Here is a 15470-nt window from a genome sequence, read left to right on the forward strand (position 1 = left end):
GGGACACTGTGCATTATCAGTATAATGCAGAAACTTGTGGATGGCCTCAAAACGCGTCTGGGCCATGACCATTCGGAACACTGGAGTGTTGTATTAAACATCAACACTGACGAATTTCCGGCTTCTTCAGTATCCCCATATGGAGGACCAGGCCCCAAAACAGCGTCATTTCAACTGCGTCTACAGGAGACCAGTTGAAAAATGGTGAACGCGGATTTTGCTCCAAAAATTGACGAGCGTACAAATTAGTTTGCTCCACCATGAGGTTAACAAAATCCTCAGAGAAAAAGACTTTGAAAAAGTCAATTTCTGTGAGGCTGGTGGTGTAAAACTTGATTCCTGATTCTGCCACAAAATCAGGAATCAGTGGCTCGTAATTTTTGGTGTGTGTGTGTGGGGGGGGGGGGGGGGGGGCGCGCGACGTCCATACGGGGAGCACTGGGTAAGCTGTGGGCATGGTGGGCGCTGCCTCATCTTCTGTCCTGGAGCGTCTGCGTGGCAGTTCCGCAGGACCCGAGGAGGAAGATGAGGGGGAAGAGGATGAGGAATCCGAAAAATAAAGAAAAGTGGGATCGCCATCATCGCTATCAGTGTCGGAGGCAAGTATAGCATATGCCTCCTCCATTGAATAGCACTGTTGGGATGAATTTGATGACATTTTTGTGTAAATATGGTGCTTGGGTGTACACTTTATTGAAAACTGTATGTGTACGTGGGGGGGGTCGTGATTGGTGTAAACTTTCTGTGAAGAAGCAGCTGTGGAAAAAAAAAGTCTAAAACAGCAGGCCCTAGCTGATGAGTGTCACTTATCAAAATTAGGCTGCTGGATGTAAGCACGGGGTGGCGCAAGGGGGGGGGGGGGCGGTGGATCAACAGTTAGGGTTGTAGTTAGGTGGCACAAAGGGGGGTGAAAAAAATGAAAAGCGGCAGGCACAAGCTTGGATAAGTGACGTGTGTCACTTATCCAAGTTTTGCAGCTGCGGGATGTGTGTACGGAGGTGGCGCAAAGGGGGCTAAGGAAAAAAAGCGAGCACGAGTGTTGATCGGTGAACAGCATCACCGATCTGTGCGCAGCCGCCAAGCCTTGAGGTGGCGCAAAAGTGGGGTGGAGGGGGGTAAAAATAGGGGGGAAGGGGAGAGGGGGGAGATAGATGGGGGGGGTGAAGATAGATGGGGCAGGGGGATCAGGACACTTACGGTTGGCGTTTTTTTCTTTCCTGCAGGGATTGTGATGCTACAAGTTGTGGCACCACAATACCCAGCACAGGAGCTCTTGCTGCGTCCGAACTCTCTGCAGGAATCCTCAGCTAGAGTGAGGACCCCTGCAGACAGGTCAGAGGCAGGTCAGGGGCAGGTCACAGAGCGGTCATATCGCTGCTGTGACCTATCATTGGTGGGATCGAATCATTACATCGATCCACCAATCCCTGATCTGCCTGGTGACCATGGCAACTGCCTAGGATCGGAGATCACAGCTCCAATTCCTAGGCAGGTCATGCCCAGGTCACCAGCAGGGCACAGAGCAGTCACATGGTGCCCGCAGCTGTGCCCTGTGGTTGGCACGATCGCCGATCTAAATCGACCGCGCCAGCCAGCTCCCGCAGGCCCTGCATCAGGCTCCAGGCTAGGATCGGTGCTAATATAGCACCGATCCGGCCCGGTACTGGCAGGGCACAATGGCGATATAGTGCTGCTGTGCACTGCGATTGGCGCAACAGATTAGATCGGCGATCGCGCCAATTCGGGCCAGGCACCGGCTCTATGATCGAGTACATCGGTACTCCGATCCTAGCACATCATTGTTTCAGCCAAGCCGATTTGCTGAAACAATGAGAAACGCTGCGATTGGCTGTCCAGAATTGAACAGCCAATTACAGCCCTCTGGATGCCGGGGGGGGGAGGGATAGCAGGCGGGGAGGCCGACGTCATCTTCTGTAAGGTGAGATGGCGTCGGAATTTTAATGCGATCACCGTGACTTAAGTCGCGGTATCGCATTAAAGGGCCCGACATATTATCCCGTCCACGGTCATACGGGTCCGGGTACCGTGGACGGGATAGTACGTCGGATGTCAGAAAGGGGTTAATACTACTATGATAAATACATTTTGTACACACACACACACACACACACACACACACACACACTATACCGTATTTTTTGTTTTATAAGATGCTCCGCATTATAAGACGCACTTCAAATATTGAGGAGAAAAATAAGAAAAAATATTTAATAAAATGGTGGTGCTTCTTATAATCCATGCATCTTATTGCTTACCGGGGGTGGTGGCTGCGGTGAATCAGGGTCCCAGGGTCACTGCTGGAGGAGGCAGGAGTGGGGTGATGCTGCAGGCCGCAGGCAGGGATGAGGGGGTGTCCCGATGTGCAGCGCGCTGCCAGGGGGGCTCGAGTGCCCAGTGGTGTCTCCAACACTGCTTGGAGCTCTGCCGACATTTTGCGACAGGCCAGAGCCCCGGGGCGCTTTCACGGTTCCCTCTGTGTGATGGACTCCAGCAATATGGCCACCGCCGGGGGCAGCGCACGCGCACATGATGATCTGAGAACCAAGACCTCGAGAGATAAAATTTCAGCGCTGAGATCTCATCTCTCGAGGTCATAGTCCCGATATCACCATCAGCGCATGCGCCGCCGGCCATATTGATGGAGTCCATCACACAGAGGGAACCGTGAAGGTGTCCCGGGGCTCTGGCCTGTCGCAAAATGTCGGCAGAGCCCCGGGCAGTTTTGGAGACACCGGTGGGCACCGGCCAGCACCGCCGCACACCCCTGCAGCCTACACCCGGTAAGGCATGTACGCTTTGTAAGAAACACCCCCATTTCCACCCCCCTCCCCAAGTTTACGGGAAAAAAAAAGCACGTCTTACAAAGCGTAAAATACTGTGTCTTCATGTCCCGAATCCCACAATCCGTCGCACTGGAAGTACGCCGACCGCCATATTGGAATACCCAAGTGATGGTATTCCAATATGGCACCCGCTGGTGGTACCAGGCCCTTCCATAGTACCACCAGCGGGACGCTGCTGGACCCATCGCCGCCTGCCCACCCACCTCCATGCAGTCACAGCTGGCAGGAAAGACCGTGGCTTGCGGCCTGTGCTGGAGATGGGGTGCGGGCGCCCTCTGGTGGCGCCTGCAAACCACCCTCTTTCCTGCTGGCTGTGACTGCACGGAGGTGGATGGGCGGGCAGCTGCAGGTCACACACACTTGCCTCCCGATGCGGTAGCATCGGGCACACCTCTAGTGTGAGACATAGATAGCAATATAGATATATATGCAATATATATATATATATATATATATATATATATATATATCTCTCTCTCTCTCTCTATCAGAGTGCATTAATATGATTAGATCCTGCCATTTTATAGCATCTCTGCATTACAATGTATAACGTATTTTGCTCTTACCTGTAGAGAGAGCGACCAGGGGGACAGTCTTGAGGTGCCTGACAGACCAGTACAATTTTAGATATCCTCGTCCCTTCGCTCGGCAGTGCTGGTACTGAACGAAACGCTCATTGACCACGTGAAGCAACCACAGGAGGACTTTAGCAATGACCACAGTTGTGCTCAGATTAAATGGCGCTATGTATGACTTGCATCTTTCTTCTTCACCATTAAACACGCAAAAAAACACAGCTACACAAGTCAGAGCTACAAAAGCCACCTGTGAACGAAACAGCAAATAATTACTGGGTAAAAATCCTTTGTAGTGCCGATTTGTCAAAATGGAAGAAGTGAACATTTCTAAATAGCTGTATGTGATAACCATGTGCAAATACTTTCCAGAAAACTCGCATTTTTGGCTTTACTGAAAAAGTTATAATATAAAAAAAAAAAAAAAAAAAACCACACACCACAAACAAGAAATGTTGGGAAGTTTAGTACAATAGTGATTTCAGCAGGAAAGGAAGCAACAATGTTCCACTAAAATAGCTGGTACCCCAGAAAAAAAAAAAAAAAAAATTATATATATATATATATATATATATATATATATATATATATATATATATATATATATATCATGGAAGTCAATTTTCAATTAAGAGGGTTGTCCAGGCTTCTACACATGTGAGTATAATGTGCTGTGTGTACCCATGTATCTATTGTAGAGTCGCCGAGGAAGAAGTAGTGGCAAAGTCTATTGAGTGTCAGAACAAGGCTCCATAGACTGTTGGATTCGCTGGTCTACATTAGATTAGGTGGACTATGTCTGACCTGCGTGGGTGAACACGGGAGTGTATATTCCAAAAGTAGTTTTTTTTTTGTTTTGTTTTTTTTTTTACTACTGGGCTAGTAATGGGGCACCTCACTATTTCTAATCCCTGGCTTTGATGTCCACTGAGATCAACCCCAAAAACTCTTACTATAAGATTGCCAAAAGCACCAGGGTAATGAGGGTAGATGATAAAGCACAGGAGATATCACGCTCGGTAGAGCAGCAGGTATAAAATAAAAAATAAAGAAGTGGGTGAAGGAAATGATGTGAAATTCAGGAGGAACGAAAGCTATAAACAAAATAGGGGTGTTATATATTACAATAAAGCACAGATTAGTAAGAGAAAAAAAATAATTTGGATTTCTAGGTCAGACAACCTCTTTAATGCACTAGCAATTCCTGAGAATAACCCTGTACTCTCACATTTCAGTCATTTTGTTCCCCTCATTTGTAATACCAATATGCAGCCAGCAGATGTCATAATTCCCAAGTTACTAGCATGGTCATGTAGTCACCCGGCTATGTGATGTACAATGGCAATGCCAGCAAGATTTATTTCTATTGCCCTGCATTATAAATCGTCCAGACCTAGATTAAAAAAAAAAAAAAAAAAATTATCTTCCACAGCATTCCCCCAATAGGTTTAGTGTGGTGGTCACATGTCAAACTAAACGCTTATTTACCACTGAGCAGGACAAAAAAAAAAAAAAAAAGCTCATAAATGAAGGCGACATTCCTGTCCTTAACCCCTTAAGCAGCAGGAGTATTTTCGATTTTTAGTTTTTCACTCCCCTTCTTTCCAGAGCCATAACTTTATTTTTCCATCAATATGGTCATATGAGGGCTTATTTTTTGCAGAACGAGTTGTACTTTTGAATGACACCATTGGTTTTACCATGTAGTGTACGACAAAACAGGAAAAAAATTCCAAGTGAAGTGAAATGGCAGAAAAGTGCAATCCCACGCATGTTTTTTGCTAGGTTCACTAAATGCTAAAACTGACCTGCCATTATGATTCTCCAGGTCATTACGAGCTCAGACCCCAAACTTGTCTAGGTTCTTTTTTATCTAAGTGGTGAAAAAAAATTCCAAGGTTTGTTAAAAATTAAAAAAAAAAAAAAGCCATTTTCCAAAGACCCGTACATCTCCATTTTTCGTGATCTGGGGTTGGGTGAGGGCTTATTTTTTTCACGCCGAGCTGACGTTTTTAATGAGATGCCACTTTTATGTAGATCTGTTTTGATCACCCGTTATTGCATTTTAATGCAATGTCACAGCAACCAGAAATTTTTTTTTTCCCCCCCCCTCACTATGCCGTTTAGCGATCAGATTAATCCTGTTTTTTCGGATTTTGGCGCGCACGGCGCACCGTCCAAAGTGCGCAGCGCAGGTCAAAGCGCAACTAGCGCACGATCTGCGCACCCTATGCTAAAGATAGGGTGCGCCGATCGCAGGCGCCGCTGTGTGCTAGGAGGCGGCGCTACAAGCAAGGGGCGGGCACGCCGGGCAGAGAGCCGGCTCGGGGGCGGAGCTACCCCCGGCCGTGCGCTTAAAAAGCGCTAATGTGAAACCAGCCTAACAGGATAAAATGGATCATAAAATTTGTTGGGCAATTTCTCCTGAGTACACGGATAGCTCATATGTGGTCATAAACCACTGTTTGGGTGCACAGCAGGGCTCAGAAGGGAAGGAGCGCCATTTGACTTAGAATGGAAAATACGCTGGAATATTTAGCGGTTCCCATGTCGCGTTTGGAGAGCCCCTGTGCGCCTAAACATTGGAGCTCCCCCACATGTGACCCCATTTTGGAAACTAGACCCTCTAAGGAGCTTATCTAGATGTGTGGTGAGCACTCTGAACCCCCAAGTGCTTCACAGAAGTGTATAGCGCAGAACCGTGAAAATAAATTTTTTTTCCCCTCAAAAAATGATTTTTAGCCCACTATTTTTTATTTTCCCAAGGGTAACAGGATAAATTGGACCCCAAAAGTTGTTCAGTTTGTCCTGAGTAAGCAGATATCCCATATGTGGGGGGAGGGGACCGCTGAATGGGCACACGTTGGGGCTCGGAAGGGAAGTAGTGACGTTTTGAAATGTCAACTTGATGGAATGGTCTGCGGGCATCATGTTACGTTTGCAGAGCCCCTGATGTACCTAAACAGTGGAAACCCCCCACAAATAACCCCATTTTGGAAACTATACCACCCAAGGAACTAATCTAGCTGTGTGGTGAGCACGTTGAACCCCCAAGTGCTTCACAGAAGTGTATAACGCAGAACCGTGAAAAAAAATATTTTTTTCTCCACAAAAATTTTTTTAACCCCCAATTTTTAATTTTCCCATGGGTAACATTAGAAATTAGACCCCCAAAGTTCTTGTGCAATTTTTCCTGAGTACGCTGACACCCCATATGTGGGGGTAAACCACTGTTTGGTCACACGGCGGGACTCGGAATGGAGGCAGCACTGTGTGACTTTTTGAACGCAAAATTGGCTGGAATAAATGGTGGCGCCATGTCATGTTTGGAGACCCCCTGATGTGCCTAAACAGTGGAAACCCCTCAATTCCATCTCCAACCCTAACCCCAACACACCCCTAACCCTAATTGAAAAATAAAAATATTTTATTATTTGTCCCTATGGGGGTGATAAGGGGGGCGGTGATTTACATTTTTTTTTTTTTTTTTTTTAATTTATTTTATTTTATTTTGATCACTGAGAGTTTATCACAGTGATCAAATTAACCCCTTCACGACCTGTGACACAGCGTATGCGTCATGACTTCAAAGCCCCCCTGCAGGGGGCTTTGTTATTCACAACAGGGGGCGTGGCTTCGCCTCCACATGGCTACGATCGCTCTGATTGGCTGTTAAAAGTGAAACAGCCAATCAGAGCGATAGATTGGCCGCCGCTGTCACAATCTGCCCCGCCCCCATGATACTCACCCCCTCTGGCCGTCCCGGTCCATGGGCGCCTCCATCTTGAAAAATGGCGGGCGCATGCGCAGTGCGCCCGCCGGCAGATTCATATATATTTTTTTTTTTTTTTTTTTAACCCCCAACACACCCCTAACCCTAGCAGGAAAATTGAAATACATTTAATTTTATTTTTCCCTAACTAAGGGGGTGATAAAGGGGGGTTTGATTTACTATTTATGGCAGGTTTTTATGTTTGGCAGCTGTCACGCTAAAAGACACGTTTATTGTAAAAATAGTTTATGCATCACCACATTTTGAGAGCTATCATTTTTCCATATTTTGACCCACAGAGTCATGTGAGGTCTTTTTTGCGGGACGATTTGACGTTTCTATTGGTACCATTTTTGGGCACGTGACAATTTTTGATCGGTTTTTATTCTGATTTTTGGGATGAAGAATGAACAAAAACCAGCATTTCATGAATTTCTTTGGGGGGGGGGGGGGGGTGCGTTTACATCGTTCCACGGAGTGTGGTGTAAAATTGATATGACTGTTTTTATTCCTCAGGTCTGAACGATTACAGCGATACCTAATTTAATGTCTTTTTTTAGGTTTTGGCGCTTTTATGCAATGAAAACAATTTTATATAAAAATTATTTTTGCATCGCTTTATTCTGCGAGGTATAGCTTTATTTTTTCGCTGATGAAGCTGTGTCACGGCTCGTTTTTTGCGGGACAAGATGACGTTTTCAGCGCTAGCATGGTTATTTATATCTCTCTTTTTGATCGCGCGTTCATGCACTTTTTGTTAGCCGGTACGATAAAAAACAAAGCAAAAAATAATGTTCTATTTTTATTTTTTTAAGGGGTTCAATAAAGGGGTTAACCAGTGGGACAGTTTTATAGGGTGGGTCGTTACGAATGCGGCGATACCAAATGTGTTATTTTTTTATTTTCAAAAAATGAATTAGGAAATAGTTTTTTTAATTTAGCGATTTTTTATAAATTTACACTTTCTTTTAAACTTTATTACACTGTCCCAGGGGGGGGCATCACTGTTATGTGACAGATCAGTAATCTGACAGGCGCTGCACAGGCTGCGCAGGCTTCCTCATGCCTGCGCTCTGCAGGTAGTTTGGAAGCGTGCTCCCTGCAGGCCCCTGAAGGTCCCCGTCGCCATATTGGATCCGGGGACCTGCAGGGAAGGAGGCCCCCAGTGCAGCGCAGCACATCACGCTGCTCCGGGGGTCTCAGGTAAGCACGCTTCTCTCCTATGCACCCGGTACACTGCGATCATGTTTGATCGCGGTGTGCCAGGGGTTAATGTGCCGGGGGCGGCGGTTGAAGAACCTAGAATATAAGACATATTTTCAGTTGTAGTACAAAAAATAGGGCGCACCAGCTGTGTGAATGGACCAATATACAATTGAAAGGTATAGGTGCCGCAACAGTGGGAAACACAATAACCAGAAAAGGGGAAAAGACACCACTGCAATGAGCGCACACTAAACCACATAGAATTAAATTTTATTGATGCAAAAGGTAATACATTAAAAACACAATAAAACATGGTAAACAACCCACAATATATATAAAGTCAAACATAGCATATACAACATATCAGACCTAACACAATAATCCATATATAATCCGTGTGTAATACAACCCCACTATAGTACCCATGACCAATAAATATAGGGTATTGGTCATGGGTACTATAGAGGGGTTGTATTACACACGGATTATATATGGATTATTGTGTTAGGTCTGATATGTTGTATATGCTATGTTTGACTTTATATATATATTGTGGGTTGTTTACCATGTTGTGTGTTTTTAATGTATTACCTTTTGCATCAATAAAATTTAATTCTATGTGGTTTAGTGTGCGCTCATTGCAGTGGTGTCTTTTCCCCTTTTCTGGATATTTTCAGTTGTTTCACACTTTTTTGGAGAACCTCATACTGCACACCCCTACACCTGAAGATGTGGTGATGAATGCAGTCTATTTATTCCAACTATCAATTGATGTTTATGTGTTACTGGGCATCCTTTTGGGCAGCTATGAGGTGTACCTGACTGGAGCTTTATAAAAAAAAAAAAAAAAAAAAAAAAAAAAGGGGGAGGAGTGTTAGGGCCCAGTCACACATAGCGACTCACCAGCAATCACAACAACGATATCAACGTGTCAGGATCGCTGGTGAGCTGTCAAACAGGCAGCTTCACCAGCGATCAGCACCAGTGACACCGAGCGGGCGCGTCGCTGTATATGTTAGTTACCAGCAAGCTGATGCAGGGTGCTGGTAACTAAGGTACACATCGGGTTGCTAAGCACCGCGCGCTGCTTAGAAACCCTGCGTTTACCTTAGTAACCAGCACGCTGATCTCCCGCCTTTCACACGCAGTGATGCGTGCTGGCCAGCGGGAGACCAGCAATCAAAAAAAATGTCCTGGCCATTTCAGGACGATCAACGATAACCGGCAGGGGGGCCAGTCGCTGGCCAGTGTCACACACAGCGATCTCGCTGGTGAGATCGCTGTTGCGTCACAAAACTTGTGACTCAGCAGCGATCTCGCTAGCGAGATTACTATGTGTGACGGGGGCTTTAGTCTGTGTGCTACCCGGCTTTCATTCTTTTTGGTACAGATAAGATATGGATAGACAGATATCGATAAATGGATAGAGCAGATTTCCAATATCCTTTTGCTATTGAAAACATTATCTAGGAGCTAAAAAACCTTTCAGGTGATGCGTTTTTTAAAAAGCTGATCGGCTTTTGCAGCTGAAAAACGTATCCTCAAAAAACGCAGGAAAAATGCTGTGTGAATGTAGCCTTAGATCAGGAATAGAACAGCCATTTATAGGGCATTTCATAACTTTCCCAAATTCCTATGAAAAACTATGTAGCACATTCTGCATTGAATTACTGTACCCAATTTATTATATATTTTAAGAGTCGGTCCATTTTATACCGACTCCACCAAAATGAGCTCCGACTCAGACTCCACAGCCCTGGTGAACAACACTCTCCAGGAGGTAGGCGTATCAATATCCAAATCTACCATAAAGAGAAGACTGCATGAAAGTAAATACAGTGGGTTCACTGCACGGTGCAAGCCACTCGTAAGCATCAAGAATAAAAAAGGCTAGACTGGACTATGAAAAAAAAAAAAAAAAAAAAAACACACCCTAAAAAAAGCCAGCACAGTTCTGGAAGAACATTCTTTGGACAGATGAAACCAAGATCAACCTCTACAAGAATGATGGAAAGTTTAAAAGTATGACGAAGGTGTGGTACAGCTCATGATTAGTGTTGAGCATTCCGATACCGCAAGTATCGGGTATCGGCCGATACTTGCTGTATCGGAATTCCGATACCGACTTCCGATATTTTTTCAATATCGGAATTCGGCATCGGAATCGGAAGTTCAAAGTTGATTGACAGACTGACGTCATCATGATGCGCGGTGTGTGCGCATCATGATGCGCCGTCATTTCGGGCCTTCCGGGGGTCTCTGCCGGCCTGCCGGGGGGCTGTGCCGGCCTGCCGGGGGGCTGTGTGGACTGCCCGGGGTCTGTACCGGCCTGCCGGGGGGCTGTGCCGGCCTGCCGGTGGTCTGTGCACCCTGTGGGGGTCTGTACCGGCCTGCCGGGGGGCTGTGCCGGCCTGCCGGTGGTCTGTGCACCCTGTGGGGGTCTGTACCGGCCTGTCGGGGGGCTGTGCCGGCCTGCCGGTGGTCTGTGCACCCTGTGGGGGTCTGTACCGGCCTGCCGGGGGGCTGTGCCGGCCTGCCGGGGGGCTGTGCTGATGTCCGGGGGGTCTGTGCAAGCATCGTCCGATGGGACTACAAGTCCCATCGGGCGATGCCTGCTACCATGACAGTGATTGACACATTAGCCAATGATGGGACAGTAGTAGTCCCATCATCCGGCTAATGTGTTAAATGTTAAAAAAAAAAAAAAAAAAACTACATACATACTACATGCATGCTACATACATACTACATGCTACATACATACTACATATATACTACATACATACTACATGCATGCTACATACATACTACATGCATGCTACATACATACTACATGCATGCTACATACATACTACATGCATGCTACATGCATACCACATACATACTACATGCATGCTACATACTACATACATACTACATACTACATGCATGCTACATACATACTACATACATACTACATGCTACACTACATGCATGCTACCTACATGCTACATACATACCACATACATACTACATACATGCTACATATATACTACATGCATGCTAAATACATACTACATATATACTACATGCATGCTACATACATACTACATGCTACATGCATGCTACATACATACCACATACATACAATACATTCATAGACATACAGTACATATAACATAGAGTAACATACTTACCAATACTTGTCACATTGTTCCCCGAAGCCATTGTCTTTTCCGGAATAAATATTAACATAACAAACCACAAAAATACTCACCCACGATCCGAAGCAGTCCACGAGTGTGTCCCACGACGATCTTGGGTAGAGAACGGCAGCATCAGATGATGCTGCCGTTCTCTACGGGCTGCAGGAATCCAATGACGGAAGGTAGGTATCCTTCCGCACTGTATTCCTCCGCCACTTAAAAAAAAAAAAGTCCCTAGTCTCACTTTATGCCATTGCTGCGTGGGAAATTCCCACACAGCAATGGCATAAAGTGAGACTAGGGACTTTTTTTTTTTTTAAGTGGCGGAGGAATACAGTGCGGAAGGATACCTACCTTCCGTCATTGGATTCCTGCAGCCCGTAGAGAACGGCAGCAACAGCTGATGCTGCCGTTCTCTACCCAAGATCGTCGTGGGACACACTCGTGGACTGCTTCGGATCGTGGGTGAGTATTTTTGTGGTTTGTTATGTTAATATTTATTCCGGAAAAGACAATGGCTTCGGGGAACAATGTGACAAGTATTGGTAAGTATGTTACTCTATGTTATATGTACTGTATGTCTATGTATGTATTGTATGAATGTATTGTATGTATGTAGTATATATGTGGTATGTATGTAGCATGTAGTATGTATGTAGCATGCATGTAGCATGTAGTATGTATGTAGCATGCATGTAGTATATATGTAGTATGCATGTAGTATGTATGTAGTATGTATGTAGTATGTATGTAGCATGCAGTATGTATGTAGCATGCATGTAGTATATATGTAGTATGTATGTGGTATGTATGTAGCATGTAGTATGTATGTAGCATGCATGTAGCATGCAGTATGTATGTAGCATGCATGTAGTATATATGTAGTATGTATGTGGTATGTATGTAGCATGTAGTATGTATGTAGCATGCATGTAGTATGTATGTAGCATGCATGTAGTATATATGTAGTATGTATGTAGCATGTAGTATGTAGCATGCATGTAGTATATATGTAGTATGTATGTAGCATGTAGTATGTATGTAGCATATATGTAGTATGTATGTAGCATGTAGTATGTAGCATGCATGTAGTATATATGTAGTATGTATGTAGCATGTAGTATGTATGTAGCATGCATGTAGTATATATGTAGTATGTATGTAGCATGTAGTATGTATGTAGCATGCATGTAGTATGTATGTAGCATGCATGTAGTATGTATATGGTATGTATGTAGCATGTAGTATGTATGTAGCATGCATGTAGTATATATGTGTTATGTATGTGGTATGTATGTAGCATGTAGTATGTATGTAGTATGTATGTAGCATGTAGTATGTATGTAGCATGCATGTAGTATATATGTAGTATGTATGTAGCATGTAGTATGTATGTAGCATGCATGTAGTATATATGTAGTATGTAGCATGTAGTATGTATGTAGTATGTAGCATGTAGTATGTATGTAGCATGCATGTAGTATATATGTGTTATGTATGTAGCATGCATGTAGCATGCATGTAGTATGTATGTAGTATATATGTGGTATGTATGTAGCATGCAGTATGTATGTAGCATGCATGTAGTATATATGTAGTATGTATGTTGCATGTAGTATTTATGTAGTATGAATGTAGCATGTATGTAGTATGTATGTAGCATGTATGTAGTATGCATGTTGTATGTATGTAGCATGTAATTTTTTTTTTTTTTTTACATTTAACACATTAGCCGGATGATGGGACTACTACTGTCCCATCATTGGCTAATGTGTCAATCACTGTCATGGTAACAGGCATCGCCCGATGGGACTTGTAGTCCCATCGGACGATGCCTGCACAGACCCCTGGAGCCTGCACAGACCACCGGCAGGCCGGCACAGCCCCCCGGCAGGCCGGCACAGCCCCCCGGCAGGCCGGCACAGACCCCCTGGCAGGCCGGCACAGACCCCCTGGCAGGCCGGCACAGCCCCCCGAAAGGCCCGTACAGACCCCAGAGAGGCTGTACAAGGGCAGGAAAGGGTTTTTCTTATTCCGATCCCGGAAGTCCCATAGACTTGAATGGGACTTCCGGTATCGGAATCGGCGATACCGATACTTTTTTTAAAAGATCGGCCGATACCATCCGATACGATACTTTGAAGTATCGGACGGTATCGCTCAACTCTACTCATGATCCAAAGCATACCACATCTGTAAAACACGGCAGAGGCAGTGTGATGGCTTGAGCATGCATGGCTGCCAGTGGCACTGAGTCACTAGTGTTTATTGATGATGTCACACAGGACAGAAGCAGCCGAATGAATTCTGAGGTATTCAGAGCTATACTGTGTGCTCAGATCCAGCCAAACTGATTGGTCGTCGTTTCATACTACAGAAGGACAATGACCCAAAACAAAGCCAAAGCAACCCAGGAGTTTATTAAAGCAAAGAAGTGGAATATTCTTGAATGGCCAAGTCAGTCACCTGATCTCAACCCAATTGAGCATGCATTTCACTTGTTAAAGACTAAACTTCAGACAGAAAGGCCAAACAAACAAACAGCAACTGAAAACCACCGCAGTGAAGGCCTGGCACAGCATCAAAAAGGAGGAAACAGCGTCGGGTGATGTCGATGAGTTCAAGACTTTGGGCAGTCATTGCCAACAAAGGGTTTTCAACCAAGTACTAGAAATGAACGTTTTATTTATATTTTATCTGTCCAATTACTTTTGGTCACTTTAAAAACAGGGTGGCACATGTTAAGGAGCTGAAACTCCTAAACCCTTCATCCAATTTTAATGTGGATACCCTCAAATGAAAGCTGAAAGTCTGAAATTCAACTGCATCTGAATTGTTTTGTTTAAAAGTCATTGTGGTAATGTCTAGAACCAAAATTAGAGAAATGTTGTCTAGGTCCAAATATATATGGACCCAACTACATATTGTGGCATGGCAAAGGGCTGTGTAGTCGATGGGAGATGTGTCTCATAAATAGCTGGTCTCCATAATGTAAAGCATAACAGATATTGCTGTGCTTGTTTTGCAAGGACCTGTGGTGAGGTCACAGTCACATGACCAGTCAGCTGCTGGGTTTGTGGGTGTGGCTACACCCTTATAATGTGGCCTGCTCCAGAACCAGGTAGCTGTATGTGGGGAGGACTACACCTCCCACGTGTGCTGAGACTCCCAGTCTGAGTCTGAAACCACGAGCGTTTATGTTTTGTTTGCCTAAGCTAGAGGATATTTTTGGTGACACGCTGATTTATGGTTTAGGACACAAACCTCATGAACTTTGGAAGTACCTGTCTCATGATTGTCTCCCGCTGCACCTGAGCAAGTCACATCCCTACAATTGGTGGAGAATGCGGGCAGCGATCCCAGCAGAGACTTGAGACAGTTGCTGCATGTCCTGGGTAAAGTTTGCAGCGGGGCAACAAGCACTGCCTGGAATAATGGAGGACCTGCTGATACACCTGGTCCAGTCCCAGGCACAGCAACAGGAAACCAACAAGCTGGTACAGCAGATCCACCAAAGCCAGCAGGAGCAACGGCAGCAGATGCAGCTTCTTGCAACCGCCATCCAGGAGGGAAGGACGAACGCCCCAACCCCAGGTCTGGCTGATGACACCCACGTCAGGAAGGCGGTAAGACGCACATTGCAAAAAAATGACCCTTGAGGATGATGTGGAGGCCTTCCTGACAGCGTTTGAGAAGGTGGCTGAGCGGAAAAAACTTCAGCCAGAGCAGTGGGCAGAGGTACTGGCCCCATACCTGACGGGGGAGCCCCAGAAGGCGTACTTTGATTTGACTTTACAAGATGCCAAGGAGTATCCCAAGCTAAAAGCCGAGATTCTCACACGTTTGGGGGTGACTGACTATCAGGACA

The 15470-nt window shown here is 45.2% G+C and overlaps 1 protein-coding gene across 3 annotated transcripts in view; it reads right to left on the reverse strand.

Moving 5' to 3' along the window:
- TMEM192 (transmembrane protein 192) overlaps nt 1–15470 on the reverse strand; it is a 116580-nt gene that overhangs the window by 41063 nt on the left and 60047 nt on the right. For all 3 annotated transcript variants that reach the window (XR_012232513.1, XM_073576970.1, XM_073576961.1), the window contains exon 4: nt 3431–3689. Coding sequence is in view for 2 of the 3 variants with exons in the window: in XM_073576970.1 (XP_073433071.1) it covers nt 3431–3689 (259 nt within the window). In the remaining variant the exon portion in view is untranslated. The remainder of the gene's footprint in view (nt 1–3430; nt 3690–15470) is intronic.

The sequence above is a fragment of the Dendrobates tinctorius genome, unplaced genomic scaffold (genome assembly GCF_039654945.1).
Source record: "Dendrobates tinctorius isolate UK_male_01 unplaced genomic scaffold, ASM3965494v1 ptg000008l, whole genome shotgun sequence".
Lineage (NCBI taxonomy): Eukaryota > Metazoa > Chordata > Amphibia > Anura > Dendrobatidae > Dendrobates > Dendrobates tinctorius.